The sequence below is a fragment of the Microcaecilia unicolor genome, chromosome 4, assembly GCF_901765095.1.
Source record: "Microcaecilia unicolor chromosome 4, aMicUni1.1, whole genome shotgun sequence".
Classification (NCBI taxonomy): Eukaryota; Metazoa; Chordata; class Amphibia; order Gymnophiona; family Siphonopidae; genus Microcaecilia; species Microcaecilia unicolor.
The window spans coordinates 287,931,713-287,950,072 of NC_044034.1; the positions used below are offsets into that span (position 1 = coordinate 287,931,713).

The 18,360-nt window shown below is 43.1% G+C and overlaps 1 protein-coding gene across 1 annotated transcript in view; it reads left to right on the forward strand.

Annotated features, from left to right (window-relative positions):
- Window positions 1-18,360, forward strand: part of FER1L5 (fer-1 like family member 5) — a 382,389-nt gene that overhangs the window by 66,661 nt on the left and 297,368 nt on the right. Inside the window, 4 exon segments of the mRNA XM_030202486.1 lie at window positions 5,207-5,275; window positions 14,471-14,514; window positions 16,931-17,010; window positions 17,494-17,606. Of these exon segments, the coding sequence (XP_030058346.1) occupies window positions 5,207-5,275; window positions 14,471-14,514; window positions 16,931-17,010; window positions 17,494-17,606 (306 nt within the window).

Sequence of the window (18,360 nt, forward strand, 5' to 3'; positions counted from 1 at the left end):
AAAACATGGCAGCCAGACTTGTTTTTGGCAAATCAAAATTCGAAAGTGCATCACTTCTTCGAATGAAGCTTCACTGGCTCTCCATCAAAGAAAGAATACATTTCAAAGTCCACACAATGATCCACAAGATCATACACGGTGCATCCTCCAACTACATGACTGATTTGATTGACCTCCCTGCCAGAAACAGATCTATTTCCTTGTGAACTTATCTCAATCTACACCTTCCCAACTGTAGAGGAATTAAATACAAGACCTACTATGCATCCAGTTTCTCCTTTTCCGACAGCCAGCTTTGGAATGCTCTACCTAGATCTATACGATTAATTAATGACTACTTGCCCTTTAGAAAAATGTTGTAAGGTCATTTCTTTAAGCAAGCCTACTCTAATGTCCCAACCTAACCTGATCAACCACCACTCCCAATTCTGTTCTGACTATGATACCAACCTCTTCATTGGTTTTACTTACCCCACCTCCCCATTCCCCCTCTACTCATCCCAACCATCTCCTCTCCATCTCTCCTTTACTATATTCCTCCTTACCCCATTTCCCCCAACCTATACTATCATATCTTGTCTACCCTCCCTTATCCTAATCATATATTATCAAGCTTCAACTTTATCATGTTTCACTACTGTTTAATTTCTCTCACTATTAGAATTTGTATTTCGAATTACTATGTAAGCCGCATTGAACATGCATTGTGTGGGAAAGCGCGGGGTACAAATGTAATAAATAAATAAATAAATAAATATTCAGCTGCCTATGCCAGTGAACTGCTGGGCATTTGCATACTGGAGGGATGGGGAGTGTGATGAAGAGATGCTGGACCTGCATTGAGGGGGGTTGATGGGAGGCATGCTGGACTTGCAAGGGAAGGGAACGGATTTTTTCCTTACCCCTGTAATAGGGACAGCTCATTTGGGAGGGCGATGCCCCCCTTGCCCCCCAAACTGCGTCCACACCAGAGACACATCTACTGAATGTCTTTCCTCCTTGGCCCATGATAGGCCGTGTGTTGAAAAGTATCGTATTGCACCGGGGTTGAATAATTCTTGTAGTCCTGGATTGGTTGCGGAGGCCATTGTATGTGGACCTGATTCAACTTCTGGATGGGAATCTTTCCGTCTTCTGCAGGTACATGGCCTACTGAAGGAAGGTCTGTGCTCATGGAGGATCCATGCCGCTTTGGTCTTATGGCTTGGTCACTGAAAGGACTCGATTGAGACAAAAAGGTTATTTTGATTTGGTCATTGCTACCTTTCTTCATGCTCAGAAATGCTCTACATCCATGGCGTGTTCAAAGACTGGTCTGAGTGTGGACTTTTTCCCTTCTCTGCTCAGATTCTACACATCCTAGTGTTTCTCCAGGCAGGTCTTCAGAAAGGATAGGCGTTGGGTTTTCTAAAAGTTTAGGTTTCATCTTTGGCCTGTTTCAAGGGCTCACTACAGAAGATGTCTCTTGCGGCTCTCCCAGATATCATTTGATTCTTGCAAGGAGTGGGTCACTTGCGACCTCCCTTTTGTATGCTGTGTCCAGAGTGGAACCTTAATTTATTCCTTTTGAGCCAATTTGGAAGGCCTCCTTGAAGGATCTTAGCTAAAGTCAGCATTCTTGGTGACTGTTGTGTCAGCAAATAGGGTTTCGGAGCTTCAGGCTCTCGTTGGGATCCCTTTCTCCCCTTTTCAAAGGCAGGAATTCCTTCTTTTCTTCTGAAAGTGGTATCAGCATTTCATCTCAACCAATCTGTGGAACTTCTATCCTCTCGCAGAGAGGACAAAGAGGCTTAGTATTCTTCTTCCTTGAATCTTCTTGATGTGCATAGAGTCCTCATTAGATATTTAAAATGAGTTTTGCAAATCTGAGACTGTTTGTGCTTTTTGGTAAGCAGAGACTTGGCCTCATGGCTTCCAAGCCCACATTTGCTAAATGGCTGAAGGAGACGATGTCATCAACTTATTTGCTTGCAGGGAAGCAGGCTCCCAAGGCCTTGTGGGCTCTTTCTTCGAGGCGTACAACAACATCCTGGGTAGAGACTACTTTACTGTCTCTGGCAGATATTTGCAAAGTGGCGACATATTGACACTGCATACCTTTGCCAATTACTACAGGGTGGATGTTGTGGTGTGCTCAGAAGCCAGTTATGGGGCTTCTGTCCTAAGGGTGACGGTTGCCAGGATCCCATCCACTCTAGGGATTGTTTTTAAACATCCCACAGGTTCTGGAATAGTGGGAAGCTACATAATGGAAGGAGAAATTAGGTCTTACCTGATAAGTTTCTTTCCATTAGTCCTTCCCACTATTCCAGAGGCCCAAATGAGGTTTCTGAGATGTTTAGTTGGTGCGAAGTAATGGGTCAGATAATGACTGTCACCTTGCGTGGTGCTTCCTGCACATCTAGAGATGAGAGCTCCACACATGTTTGCTCATCTGGTTAGTGTTGGGTTAGCAAGTTGTTTAAGGTTGTTGTGTTTATTCTGAGTTTCTCCCTACTGCTTGTCTATGTAAATATTGAGGAGCCAGACTGGATGCCAAGAGAGATATGTCTCAGCTCAGTTTTCAGTTCTCTGTCTCCACCTGCTGGTTGATGGACACAACTATCCACAGGTTCTGGAATAGTAGGAAGGACTAATGGTGTCACAACTTGGGCTAAGCCCTTGGGTCACAGATGAGTTAATGCTACCTAGCCAACCCGAATGGTGGTGGGCGAGACACCTGGGCAAGGCTGTAGACTGGGCTGGAGCTTGTAGACAGGGTTAGAACTGGAAGAAAGGGCTGAAGCAGGGCAGGAACAGGGCTGGAAAACAGAGCAGGAGCAGGGCTAGAACAAGAGACAGGCAGGAATAGGCGACAAACTAGAACAAGGCTGCAACACACACTAGATAACTCTGGGAGACCTGTTGCAAAGGCACTGGCTGGGAGACAGAATCTTCTTTAAATACTACCAACAGCAAGTAATGTCATCAGCCAGCACCAGTGGTGTGCTGGAGCCGGCTCGCACCGGCTCGCAAGAGCCGGTTGTTGTGGCAGGAGAGCTGGCTCCCAGGGGCGGCGCAACCCGGCGGTAAGTGAGGTAAGCATGGCAGGAGGGCGCCACAAGCCATGCTTACCTCATTCCCTGCCGCTCAGGGGTTTAAATTGTTGACTTACCTCCATCGTAGCAGCCGCAGTGAAAGCCCGTCTCTAGCCTTCCCTTCGTTCCTGTCAGTCTCCCGCCTTCTTCTGATGTCATTTCCTCTTTCCGCGAGGGCGGGACACTGACAGGAAATGAAGGAAAGGCTATAGACGGGCTTTCACTGCGGCTGCTGCGATGGAGGCAGGGGAGCGAGGAGAATTGTTGGGTGGGTATGGATGGCTGGAGGGGGGGGCAGGGGACCGAAGAGAATCACTGGGTGGGTATGGATGGCTGGAGGGGGGCAGGGGAGAGAAGAGAATCGCTGGGTGGGTATTGGTGGTTGGAGGGGGGCAGGTGAGCGAAGAGAATTGCTGGGTGGGTATGGATGGCTGGAGGGGGGCAGGGGAGAGGAGAGAATCATTGGGTGGGTATGGATGGCTGGAGGAGGGGCAGGGGAGAGGAGAGTTGCTGAACATGGATGGAGCAGAGGGAAGGGAGAGAGAAGAAATGCTGGACATGGATGGAGGGGAGGGAAGAGTGAGGAAGGAGATGAGATGAGGGAAAAGGAAGAGAGGAGAAAAACTGCACATGGATGAAGAAAATAGGCAGAAGCTGGATCCACTGGACAGTCAAGTCTGCGAAGGACCCAGCTTTTATTTACGGATGTAGGACAAGAAATGAAGAAGAAAGGCGGAAAGTAAAGAAATAAATGGAAAGGAAACCCTGGAAACGGAGTTAAGAGGACAGATAGCAGCAGAATCGGATACTGGGCCAGTATGATCAGAAAAACAAAGTCACCAGACAACAAAGGTAGAAAAAAAAATCATTTTATTTTCATTATAGTGTTTGGAATATTCTCACCAGTTTATCAGTGGTCTCCCTTGTTGCCAACATTTCTGAACGCATGCATCAATTGTCATCAAGGTGAGCTCATCTTTCTAAGTTTAGTTTTTTAAGCTGAGGTATTAGTGTCAAGTTTACAGGTCAATGTGTGTACAGGGACGTAATCTGGTCCCCATCCCATCCCGTCCCTATTCATTTCCAATCCATCCTCTCCGGTCCTCATTAACTTTTAATCTATCCCTTCTCATCTCTGCATAGTAATGACTTTTTTGTCTCCACCCCCACAGATTTGTGTGGATTTCTGTGGGTTTCCCATTGGCTCCGACCCTGCACACATCTCTATTCTTAATGCTACATAGCTGGTTACACTCTTGTGCTCTTTTATTTAAATAATAATGAAGCAGCTGGTTCTTCTCAATATAGCTTTTAGCTGGGTAAATGCATTTAGTTTATTTTATTTAGTTGCACTTATTATATTTATTATGTTCAGTTGTATAGTGCTACCAGGTGTACAAAGCACTTTACAGACAACTATAGTAGACACTCCCTGCTTCTTGGAGCTTACAAACTGACAAGACAGATAGACACATAACACCTACAAAAATATGGGTCGTGGTTTGAGTTAAAACAGTGGGCAGCTGCAAAGTGAGCTTCTTGAGATTCTCAGATCTGCCTTTGTATCGCACTTTTGATATTTATTTCTTTGCTTTCTCTTTATTGATTTATTTTTGTCTTTTCCCTATGATCTCTCTTTTTTCCACCATTAATATCATACCCCTTGTTCAACCTCTGTATTTCACTGTCCCTCTCTCTTCCTTGATCTCTGTTTAATGAATTATTGATATTTTTCCCCCTTTGTTTTGAGAGATCAAGGGAGAGGTTTAAATGATGGCATAAAGAGAGAGAACACAAGAGAAACAAAGATACAGCGCCAAGGCCACAGATCGGAAATGAGACAATGATGGTGACAAAAAGAAAAACAGGGTGTCATAGTGACACATAGTAACAAGACAGAATGAGAGAGAGAGAGAGAGAGAGTCAGAATGAAGAAGGTAAAAGAAGAGACTGACAAGGTTTGAAACGCGAGGTACACACAATAAGACAGTAGTACTTAAGGGAGGGAATAAGCAGAGAGAAACTAGGAGAAAGAAAGATTTGAAAGAAGAGGAAATAAGAGAGAACAGATAATTGCAATCCTTTTGCCATTCTGCTAATATCAATTTTTGATCACCTGATATTTGCAGCTCAAAACCAAAGTGGTTCATATGAGTAAAGATCCTGAATGGAACCAGTTGTTGTGCATCCCTGTACAGGTAAGGATTCAGAAAGACAACACAACATGAATTCACATAGCCACGCATATCTGTATTCACATTCACACACACATACAGTACCCCATGTAATGCTTTTTCTATTCAGAACAAGACTTAATCACACACACAATATAGAAACATCGAATGTGATTGCAAATGACCCTAATGCACACCTACTCTGCCCAATTTCTTTTCTATTGCATTACCAGAGACCCCATCCAATCCCCAGCTTTACTCTCCTTTCCACTTATTTTGCCCTACATGAAAGGAGAGAGGCTGAGATGTTCCAAGGAACACTTATACCACCATGATCAAAGTCCTGCCTTCTGAGCCCCAATCAAGGTCTTTAAAAAGACAACATGTGGTATTAGCCACTGGAGAAATGTGTGCACACTTTGAAAGGATGCTGTGTGCATATATCATTCCTGGATTACTACATCAAATGCTATAACATTTGTATTAAAAACATTTACTCATAAAATTGGGGTAGAGAAAATGGGGCCTTTGTGTCAAAAAATTAAATGAAAATTCAATAAATGGACAGTTTTTAAATGCAGTGTGGGGCTTTGCAAGCACATTTTCAAAGGGCAAACCTGCATGGAGTGCAAACGTATCCTTGAACACTTTCTGTCCTTCGACTTCTCTCAGCCTCTTCCTTGCCCCTTTTCAACACAGTTAAAAGTATCCCAACTAAGAATAGCACAGGTTCTTTTACACATAGAGAGGGGAGCCATCTTGTTGGGACTTTTTATGCAGCTAAATGGATGATTACTTGAAAACTACACTCAAACATAAGAGGGAATATCTGGCAGAACATCTGTCTGGTGCCTCTTCACTCTCTCTGCTTAACCCCCTCCCCTTTGCTCTGTCCTCTCTCTCTTTTCCCTCTGCTTCCCCCTGCCTAGGTCCAAGATCTCTTGCTCTCTCTTCCCTCTGCTTCTCTTCCCACCCTAAGGTCCAGCATCTCTTTCTCTCTCCTATTTTAAGGTTCAATTTTCTGTTTGTGCTTGAGTACTCATATGTTAGTGCCCTACCCCTACCCTTTATGATTTTGTCTTTCTAATATTGAGCAGACCATAATGCAGCAACTATCTTTGGTTGCACAGTAGTGCTGGCCATTTACGTGGCACATTTGCAGCAACCATTTTGGTTGCACAGTGGCACTGGCTACTTGTTTGTATGGTGGCAGCAGCCACCTATATTGCACAATTGCAGTACCCCTTTAGGTTTCTTCCTGGTAGTAGTAACCACCTGTATTGCACAATTGCAGCACTTCTTTGGGTTTCTTCCCAGTAGCAGCAACCACCTGTATTGCTATACTATGCAGCTGCTAATCTAGCTTTCCTGCAACATCTACCTGTGTAGCTCCTACTACTACCACTTCTTTTGTATAGTTGTAACAGTTGTCTGTTTTGCTTAGCTACAACAACTGGGCCATTTCCATAGTTGCAACAACTGCCAGTACTACTCAGCTTAAGCAGCTGCCTATTTTCCATCCCTATAACAACCAGCTTGGTTGCACAATACCAGTATTTCATAGATGCGACCACCATCTGTCTTATACAGTTGCACAATCAGCTGCGTTGTGCGGCTGAAATAGCGACTGCTGAAATACCTTCAGCAGTCGTCTACATTTTGTAGTGTTCTAAGTCAGCTATATAGTGCTGTTCTAGTAGCCAGCTATGTAGCACAGCTGCTCTGACATCCTATATGTGCACTGGCTACCAGTATAGCACAGTTCCATCAGTTGTCTGTATGGCTCGGTTATGGAAGCTGTGTATATGGCACAGTTGCAAAGCTGCCTATTGGGGACATTAGATGCACATTTGTGTGGCTTCCCAGGCAACAGTAGATTGTATGATCTCAGCTGCACTACCCATAAGTAGTGTAGCAGATGCAGCATCCACACACTTGCCATAGCTATCATGTTACATGCAGTATCTGTAGATATGGCTTCAGCTGCAGCAAGCAAGTGTCTGGTTTCTCATACAGTGAGCACCTGTATTATGCCAGTTACCACAGCTACTTCTACCACTCTGCCGCCTGTATGGCTCCAGTTATTGCAGCTGTCTCTGTCACCAGTCGCCACAGCTGCCTGTATGACACCAGCCACTGTAGCATCTGTATAACTTCATCTACCACAACCAATAGTGTTACTCCAGTCATTGTACCTACCAGTATTACACTAGCTGCTGCAGTTCCTCTATCACACCAGATATCACAGCTGCCATGGATCACTATCAGGCTTATTTTCGAAAGAGAAGGGCACCTATCTTTCGACACAAATCGGGAGATGGGCATCCTTCTCCCAGGGGTGCCCAAATCGGCATAATCGAAAGCCAATTTTGGGTGTCAACTGCTTTCCGTCGCGGGGACGATCAAAGTTCAAGGGGGCGTGTCGGAAACGTAGCGATGGCGGGACTGGGGTGTGCCTAACACATGGGGATCCTCGACCCATAATGGAAAAAAGAAGGGCGTCCCTGACGAGCACTTGGGCGACTTTATTTGGTCCATTTTTTTTACGACCAAGCCTCAAAAAGGTGCCCGAACTGACCAGATGACCATGAGAGGGAATTGGGGATGACCTCCCCTTACTCCCCCCGTGGACATAAGCCACCTCCCACCCTAAAAAAAAACTTTTAAAATATTTTTTGCGAGCCTATATGCCAGCCTAAAATGTCATACCCAGCGCCATCACAGCAGTATGCAGGTACCTGTAGCAGTTTTAGTGGGTGCAGTGCACTTTAGGCAGGAGGACCCAGGCCCATCCCCCTTCCTACCTGTTACACTTGTGGTGGTAAATGTGAGCCCTTCTAAACCCACCAGAAACCCACTGTACCCACATCCAGGTGCCCCCCTTCACCCGTAAGGGCTATTGTACTGGTGTACAGTTGTGGGTAGTGGGTTTTGGTGGGGGTTGGGGGACTCAGCACCCAAGGTAAGGGAGCTATGCACCTGGGAGCAATTTGTGAAGTCCACTGCAGTGCCCCCTAGAGTGCCCGGTTGGTGTCCTGGCATGTCAGGGGGACCAGTGCATTATGAATGCTGGCTCCTCCCATGACCAAATGGCTTGGATTTGGTCGTTTCTGAGATGGGCGTCCTTGGTTTCCATTATGGGCGAAAAATGGTGAATGACCATCTCTAAGGACGACCATCTCTAAGGTCGACCTAAATTTCGCAATTTGGCCGTCCCCGACCGTATTATCGAAATGAAAGATGGGCGCCCATCTTGTTTCAATAATACAGGTTTCCCCGCCCCTTTGCCGGGACGTTCTGCGAGGACATCCTCAGGAAAACTTGGGCGCCCCTTTCGATTATGCCCCTCCACATGACATCAACTACTGAGGATGCCTATACGAATACAGCTGCATACTCGCTTCTATAACTACTGCTATAGTGGTGGCATTGACGTCTCCAGTATTGACAGCCACATCTATAGCTCCAGCTACCACGGCTACATGTATAACATCTCTTGATGCATTTGCTTATGGTGCTTGGCTTTGTCAGTAGACTATCTTCTTTGGTTTTGGTAGCTATGTGCCTCATCTATTTAGTACAGTTTTGCTGGTCACCCATATGACTCAGGCTAGATAAATCACCTACTTTGTGCTGTTCTACATTCTAGCTGTTTAGCACAACTAAGTCAATAGCACTGGCATTAGCCACCACTGTTAGACAACTTCAGGAAGTCTCTGATATTGTGCTTTTATTATGAGCCTAATAGGCTCCCATTCTTGGTTGTACTATTTGAGTGTCTCAAATTTTGTGGCATGTCTCAGGGCTCTTATGCTCTCTTTTTACTCATATGATGACATTTGGATTTTCATGTCCGAATAGTTCATTCTTTGGCACCATGTCAGTCAATAGCCATGCTATTTAGACCCCATTTGTCTCCCTTCTTTATTCTCAGTGAAGGGTGATTCTTCAATTTGCTTCTTGATTTTTCTGGTTGTCACAGATGTAGATGGGAGAAGCACAATGGATTTTCAACTCATAGCTTTCTTCTTATATTTCGTTCTCTGGATATTCAACTCCTCCAGGACTTCTATTGTAGTTACAATATTCCCTTCATAGATGCATGTTCAGAAAGTGATTAAACACGTATTTTACAGGCTAAGGTTGACTAGGTGGCTGCGAGATCGTCTTACCTTCTCAAACTTCTGTTTAATTTTTCAGAGTATAGGTATCCTATGCATTGATTACTGTAATGGTCTACTTCTGGGCTTGTGTGCGAATATTTTAAGAACCTTGCAAGTTGCTCAAAATGCTGCAGCCAGAGTCCTTTTTGGATATTCCTGTTTTATATGCATGTTACTCCTATTTTAAAAGCTTTGCATTGGCTCCCTTCTAAACAAAGAATCACTTTTAAAACTTTATTATTAGTGTTCAAAGTAAGGAATAATCTGGTTTCTCCTGTTATTTCCTCTACTTTGCATACGAACTACCTTGCAAAAGCTTTGAAATCTTCTAGTGCTAACCTTTTAGAGGTGCCATCTTATCAGGTTGTCAAGCTTAATGAATATCGCAAGTCTTCTTTTAAAGTTTGGGGGCCTAAGTTGTGGAATGAATTATCTATGTATATAAAGTCTTTGAAGGCCTTGGATCAATTTAGGCAGGAGCTAAAGGTATTGTTATTCTCAGAGGCATTTGGTGACCTGCATGCCTCTGAACAGATATGAGTCCTATCGGCTCAGGTAAATGTGTGTGTAATATGTAGTTAATGTTAGTTTGCTGACTGTGTGAGGATTCCTTGATGTGATATTTTATATGATGGTTTTGGTTTTTGCAATGCCATATCATTTCATCTCTGTGAATGTGCTTGTTGTCAGCCACCAAGAGCTCTATGGATTGTGTGGGTTATAAATGTTCTTAGTAAATAAATAAATAAATAGATAGATGTGCTTTGGTCTTAATCTGTTGCCTTCAAAGACCCATTCAAGAAAAATTGCCAGTTGGGTTTATTTCTTGCTATATGCATCTCTTCCATTGTCTATCAAAGCTATTTTCTGTTTTTCTACTTATCATGTGACTCACTTCCTTCTCTTCTTCCATATCCTTTCTTTCCAGAATCCTTCTGATTGGTCTTGGTTCTTTCTACTGAGTTTTGCTGGGAAGGATTTCTAAGTCTATTCCAGTTTATTTCTCTTTTGAGTTTTCAATCTTTTAGTCCCACCCTATTTTGGGGACACTGCTTTGCTACATCCCAATTGGTCTGATAGGATGTTATGGAAGAAAAAGTGGAGATGAAAACGGTAACGGAATTCAAAAATGCATGGGATAAACATAAAGGAATCCTGTGCAGAAGAAAGGGATCCTCAGGAGCTTAGCCTAGAATGGGTGGCAGAGCTGGTGGTTGGGAGGCGGGGCTAGTGTGGGCAGACATATACGGTCTGTTCTGGGGCTGGTGGTTGGGAGGCGGGACTAGTGCTGGGCAGACTTATAAGGTCTGTGCCGGGGCTGGTGGTTGGGCGGCGGGGATAGTGCTGGGCAGACTTATACGGTCTGTGCCAGAGCCGGTGGTGGGTGGCAGGGATAGTGCTGGGCAGACTTATACGGTCTGTTCCAGAGCTGGTGGTTGGGAGGCGGGGATAGGGCTGGCCAGACTTATACGGTCTGTGCAATGAAGAGGACAGTACAAATAAAAAAAGTAGCACATATGAATTTATCTTCTTGGGCAGACTGGATGGACCGTGCAGGTCTTTTTCTGCCATCATCATCTACTATGTCTTACTTGATAACTTTTTTTCCTTTAGTCCTATCAGACTAGTTCAGAATCCCTACCTGGCTGATTAATTTTCTTTTAGTTACAAGCTATATTTTTCAGATATCACTGATTCTACTTTCAAGTTTCCTAACCTATGTCACATGTCTTCTGACTCAGTGAAATATCTGCATTTCAGTAGAATATATGCTGCAAAGGCTGGTAAGGTTCTGACCGGATTGAGACATTTGGTCTCAAAGTTTCAATAATAGCCACCAGGAGAATTTTGAGCACCATTGCTTGACTATTTGAAATACTGAGCATTCTATGCAGCACAATACCCTTAATGGGTGAATCACATGAGAATTATTTTCATTCTCTGTATCCATCTGCTGGTAGATGGACACAACCCATTGGCCTGGACTGGTCTGATAGGACAACCTATCTTCATGGGACACAAATGGTCTTTAAAGAGACTCCACTGAAAAATGTAACTGCAACAAAATCAGGGCTCAAGAAAATGTTACCATCACTGCCTAAAATGTCAGCTCTTGATCTTAAATGCTGTGCAATACCTGAATATGGTTTTAATAATGTAATTATTAATTAGAAACCCGAGGGGTGGATATTCAACTCACAGCAGTAAGTGGCTGGTAAGCCACTTCAGGCTGCGGGGCTGAATGAACCCCAGGCCATCAATGCCAGGGCACTGACAGCTCACAGCATTGAATATCTGGATATGACCACCAAGCACTGGCAGATATTCGGTGACTGGTTAACTTGCCACATAAAGTTAAGAGCTGTTTTGCTGTCCTAACTTTATGCGGTTCCTTATACAGTTAGCGGACTGAAAATTTCTGCTAACTGGCTATGTTTCCACTCCAGCCTAACTCTCTGCCCCAGACCACCTACAAACTAGCCAGTTTTGGCATAAGCAGTTAGAGCGGGTATTCAGTGACACTATCCGGTTAAGTGCCACTGAATTTCCCTGGGTAGCCTTGCATAAGCGATTTAAACAGCCAGAATCTTCTTCTGGCCATTTAAATTGCTTTGAATATTGACCCCTGAGTAGATACAACCTGTAAGTCAAAGAGCAGCCTCATCAATCTAACCAAGGATTCTCATTTTTACCAACTGAAATTTATCACCAGAGACCTGCTTTCAATTTGTTGTGCTCTCATTATTAAATTTTATCAGTTTTTAAAATGATGAGATAAACCAAACAATATTCCATGTATTTAAGCTTCTGACAGCATGAAAATTTGACAATGGATTGAGCGTGGATTGATTCTGAAGAATCAAATAAGCTCAATAACTATGACGTATATGTTGAAAAGTATTACAGATATCACAAACTTAGTAGATCTAAAGAACAGTTTTTTTATTGGCTGATAACATTACAAAGGCACCTCATAGCCTGAAACATTGTAAACATACAAAGACATTGCATAGCCTGAAACAGTTATGGACTTTTCTTTCAGGAACTTGTCCAACCCTTTTTAAAACCGAGCTATGTTAACTTCTTTTCTCACATACCTGGTTATAAATTTCAAAACGTAATTGTGCATTGGTTGAAAAAATATTTTTTCTGACTTGTTTTAAATGTGCTACTTAGTAAAGTCAAGGAGTGTCTCCTAGCTCTCTTACTTTCTGAAATAGTAACAACTGATTCACGTTTACCTGCTTCAATCTACTTATAATTTTATAGACCTTTATCATATTTCCTCAGTCACCTGTTCTCCATGCTGAAGAGTTCTACCCTCTTTAGTCTTTCCTCATAGGGGAGTTGTTTGATCCCATTTATCAATTTGATCTCCCTTTCCTGTACATTTTCTACTCCACTGTATCTTTTTAGAGATGTGGTGACCAGAATTGCACAAATGACGATCAGCTGTGGGGATGAAATCAGGAAATCTTTATTAGAAGCATCAGCAATGCAGGCCCAACACAGGCCATGTTTCGGTGGGTGCAGCCACCTGCTTCAGGGGTCACAAATCTTGCTAAATAAAACATAGAATCAAACAATAAGTGAATGTATAATTAACTCATGAAATAAATAAATATTTATAAAATCAAATTCATGTCTACTAAAAAGGAAACTGCTAATAAGTGTGATCTATTCATTCCAAACAGTTTTAAAGTTTAAACTTTTCTCATGACACACTGCTTTTATATACAGCTAGATTGCTAATGTTTGTTTTATATGTAGTTTCCATATTTTATTCAATAGATGCAATTCTTTCAGCAATTTCTTTTTTAGTAGACATGATTTTGATTTTATGAATATGTATTTATTTCATTAGTTAATTATACATTCACTTATTGTTTGATTCTATGTTTTATGTAGCAAGATTTCTGACCCCTAAAGCAGGTGGCTGTAGGCTGTGCCCACCAAAACACGGTTCATGTCAGGTCTGCAATGCTGGTGCTTCTCATAAAGATTTCCTGACTTCATCCCCACGGTTGATTGTCATTTGTGTCATCCTATACTTCTTTTGGACTAATGTTGTACATACATAGAAGCTTTTTCCTGTTTTGTTGTCTGATTTTGACCAGAATTGCACACAATACTCAAGATGTGATCACACCATGGAGCAATATAGAGATATTATCAAATTTTCCATATTCTCCATTCTTTTCCTAACGAGTCCTAACATTCTGTTGGCTTTTTGACTGCTCCCACACACAGCTGAGGCTTTCGGTATATTGTCCAAGGTGATTCCTAGATCCGGGTGGTGATCCTTTTCCTGGGCTGGTGACTTATAAAATGGAGCTCAATATTTTAAAACTACAACATTCTACCCCTATATTCTCACATGTAAGCGAGGTAGATTTTTTAAAAGATAAAATAAATACTCTGCCCCAGTATGATGGTTGCAGGTAAAGACTGAATGACATCATAATATCTTTCACATACACACTTTCCACCAAAAATCTGCACCTTCACTTAACTGATATCTACCACTTCATGTCTGTAATATAAACAAAATGCTGATTTTCTCCTCTCTGTCCATCACACCTTTCAATTACAACCCTCATTTATAACTTTTCATCCCTTTAATTGCAGTGTTCTCTGGTATTTATTTTTCACTGTTGTATCTATGTGTGGAACCCTGGGCTGTGGAGTCAGTTCACCAAACTTTCTACTTTGACTCCTCTATTTTTCTATTGTCTGACTCTGACTCCGACTCAAGCTTCAACTCCTACTAAAATTAGGTTTTAAATTCTTTGTTCTGGATCTAAAGTACTGGTAAATATAACTTTAGAACCAGGACAAAGATATAAAATGATAAATTTGCCATATATTATAATGCTATAAGTTTTTATTTTGAAGCTGGAGTCAGAGTTAGTACATTTTTACCAAATCCGACTCTATCTAAAATTGCTTCCGACTCTAACTCCACAACCCTGGTGTAACCTTTGGATTTTAGTGTCTTTTCACTTTTTTGTCAGGCACATTGCAGTTCTCTAACCTCTGATTCTTTGTATTACAGTTCCCTTCCATGTGTGATAAAATTAAGTTGACCGTCCTTGACTGGTAAGCAGAGGACCCATAACTGCTCATGGTAAAATAATGTTCACTTGTGAAAGGCGAGTGGGAATGAACAGGAAGGATCAGAGAGGCATGAGAGTAGCCTTGCCAATTAGATGGTATTCAGGCAGCCTGACAAGTTTGTATTTGTCCAGCTTGGCTGCTAGCACAAGTTTAATACCAGCAAATAATATAAAAGCTGGTAATTGGTTGGACTCCCTAATCAGAGGTGGGAGGAAGCATCTCACAGAGCTGACCATTCCCCTGCTTCCTTTTACCTCTCCTAGGATATGTGCAAGAAAAAAGATAGGCACAGAAGAGCTCCTGTGCTCTCCACAGTCCTTCCTAATCGTCCCCTCATGTGCTGTCTGTTGCTTCAGGGTCAGGAGGGGGAAGGGTTGCAGTCATCTGGTCCCAGAGAGGAGACTCCAAATAACATTCTGACTGCAGCAGATAGAGGAGGACAAAGAAGTAACAGCCACTATCTAGCACCAAGCAAACTGGGGATGACGATAGGGAAGGGAAAGGTCAAGGAGGAATTCAATATTGAAGGATGTTCTCATTTGAAAGGCACTTTATCAAATTCATTAAACATTAAAGTGGGTGAGATGAAGAGAGAAGAGGTGGGGAGAAGAGGAAATATGGTTGGGGTAAATGGCTGGAAGAAGTGCGAGAGGATAAGGAGGTGAGAAGGTGAATGCTAAGGGAACAAGGAAGGAACACTGTTGGGGAGATGAGGCAGTGAATGCTGGAATGGGGTTGATGAAGAGGGACGGGAAAAGATGTGCATGGGGCAGTTATTTTCCCTCAGTGTTGGCAACCATAGGTCAGAGGCTCAAGAATAATTTTAGATTCAATCTTTCATTTTATTGTAAATAAACAGCTTCCAGTTTCAATAAATACAACTATCTAACATGACAAACAATTTCGTCCTCCTCCCGCCCCACTCCCACATTACCAAGTATCCACCTTTTCTTTGTTAGACTCACTCATTTGCTTTTTTCAGAGTTTCAAGTGTAGGTGGCTCAGCTCCCATCCACTTAATCAGTGCACATCACTTCACTCAAGCATACCTTATGAACCAATAAAACATTAGTGCCACTGCCCAATGGGAGTCTATCATGCCTGTATAAGAAGCACACCTCTGCACTGGGACATAGTTGTATGTTTGGTATAGTAGGTAGAAACTGAAATACTCGCTTTCAGAGACATCACTCCAGTGCATTCCCAGATACTGTAGAGGCATGTACCTTCTGTGTCGGCACACTTATGGCATACTCTAGAGTTAATCACTCCTGCCATATGTGCCCATTTTGGATACATATATATTCTATACAAAAAAGTAACTCAACCACCTGAATCACTATTGCTCATGGCATCCGACACCGAGTCAGCTTCGTTGCCCAAGGCCTGATCTGTGCCCCATGTGCTGCTCCCATCGACTTCTTGTTGCTCGTTTAAAAAAGGTTGTAAGATAACCACAAAGATTTTCACTGACCTTGCTGTTTTCCTGGGACTAGATCTTGCTCCAGCAGTTAAAATTAATCGGAATTAACAGATTTTGGGAGATTTTAAGCCATCTCCCTTCAGAGTTCACTTGTGAAACTGTTGACTTCTGGGATGATATCCTTTCTTCCCCAGGAACAGGTTTAGCTTTAGAATTAGCAAAATGAAAATATATCAGGGATGTGTCAAGGGTCAGAGGACCAAAATCACACCAGAGTCCAAAAATAATCAGTCAGGCCAGGGCCGTGCCTAGGATCTCCGGTGCCCCCCTGCAGTTGGCCGGCCTGCCCCCCCCCCCCCCCCCCGCGAAAACGATCACTACACTACCTGCCCTCTTCTCCCCAGATCCTTTTCCTTTTTTTTTGTTTAAATTTACCTCTGTCCGGCGGCAGCGTAGCGTTAGTAAGAAGGAGGCGGCGCTCCCCCGCCCCGATGTGTCAGTCTTCCCTTCGCTCAGTGTCCCGCCTTCTTCTGACGTCATTTCTGATGTCTGAAGAAGGCGGAACTGAGCGAAGGGAAGACTGACACGTCGGGGCGGGGGAGCGCCGCCTCCTCACTAACGCTACGCTGCCGCCGGACAGAGGTAAATTTAAACAAAAAAAAAGGAAAAGGATCTGGGGAGAAGAGGGCGAGGTAAGCATGGTGCGGTGGGGCGCCCCCCCAGAGGATGGCGCCCTCCTGCCATGCTTACCTCGCTTATCGTGTTGGCACGGCCCTGAGTCAGGCAGAATCATGTTAAGGATCAAATGGGAACAGTATAGAATTCAGGCTTTACATTAGGGAAGAGCAATTCTGACAGGTGAAAGAGAAAAATTAGTGATGGTAATAACTTTTGCCTACCTGTTTAATGTTTCAAAGCTTTATTTGTTTTGAAAGTATATCTGTCCCTCCTTTCTCTTTCACCTAACTCTTTCAGGAATCGGTCAGGGAATGAAGCCCTTGGAACCACATTTCTAAGCCTCTCTCAAGTGTCTTCCACAGGAACAGAAATTGAAGGTAAAATCTATTCCTTAGTACCCATTGAAATAGCAGTTCCTCTGGCATCTCTCTCTCCTTAGCCTCTGATTCAAGAAAACTTGGGCCCAATATTCAACTAGTAGAAGTCAGTGTTTTTTAAGCCACCAATAAGATGTGGGCCAAATTAAGTTCAGATATTCAGTGCCGGAAGTTAACTCGTCACTGACAGATGCCTAGATAGCTTGGTTAAAGTTAGGACAGCCTTTTTGCTTCTCAATTTCCTCACTTTGCTATCTTAACTTTATGTGCCTACTTAACTGATTAGCAGATTGAATACCACCGCTAACTGGTTAAGTGCCAGCTGTGCCCAAGCTCTCTCCTGCCTAGTTAAACCTTCTTGAACATTGGACCCCTTATTCTCTCTTTATCTGACCACTTCCTCTCTTCTTCCTCCTTCCTTTTTTTTCTCTTTGTTTCCCTCCTTTGATCACACTCTTTTGGTCTCTGTTTCTCTCTTTTCAGGGGATTTTCCTGGATTTCTGCCATGCTTTGGGCCCAGTTTTCTGAACCTGTATGGAAGTCCCAGAGAATTCACAGGAATCCAAGATCCATACTCAAAATTCAACCATGAATTGGTGTGTACTTGTTAGCAGCTCCTAGAAACACTGGTGGCAAGAGCTGAGCTACCTGAGTACTGCCTTTGCAGTTTTATTTATTTATTGCATTTGTATCCCACATTTTCCCACCTTTTTGCGGGTTCAGGTGGCTTACAATATGAGATGAATGATGGAAATACAGTTTGTTACAAATTGGTTATGGATTACATTGTGCAGAGATATGCGAGACAATCGAAGTGTCATTAAAGAATGTAACAATGGAACACAAACATTGAAACATTGGAAGGAGACAATGAGAGCTTAAAGGGCGATAATAAGGCATAAAGACATATGGTATGCATATTTCTGTGAGTAGGTATGAGTGATGTGAGATTACGGGGGATGAGAGTTTAGAAGTGGATGTATGATGCATTAGTGAACAGTGAGTGAGGACTTTATGTGTTTTGGCTCTTTCCGTAAATGTTTTCAAAAAGATGGGTCTTCAGTGATCTGCAGAAGGAAGCTAGCTCGTGGATCGTTCTTAAGTTGCGCGGCAGTGTATTCCAAAACTGTGTGCTCATGTGAGAAAAGGTTGATGCGTGTAGCGTCTTGTATTTCAAGCCCTTGCAATTGGGGAAGTGGAGGTTGAGGAAGGTTCGGGATGATCTTTTGGCGTTTCTGGGTGGTAAGTCTATTAACTCAGACATGTAGGCTGGGGCTTCGCCGTGAATGATTTTGTGGACTAATGTGCATACTTTAAAAGTGACGCGTTCTTTGAGTGGAAGCCAGTGCA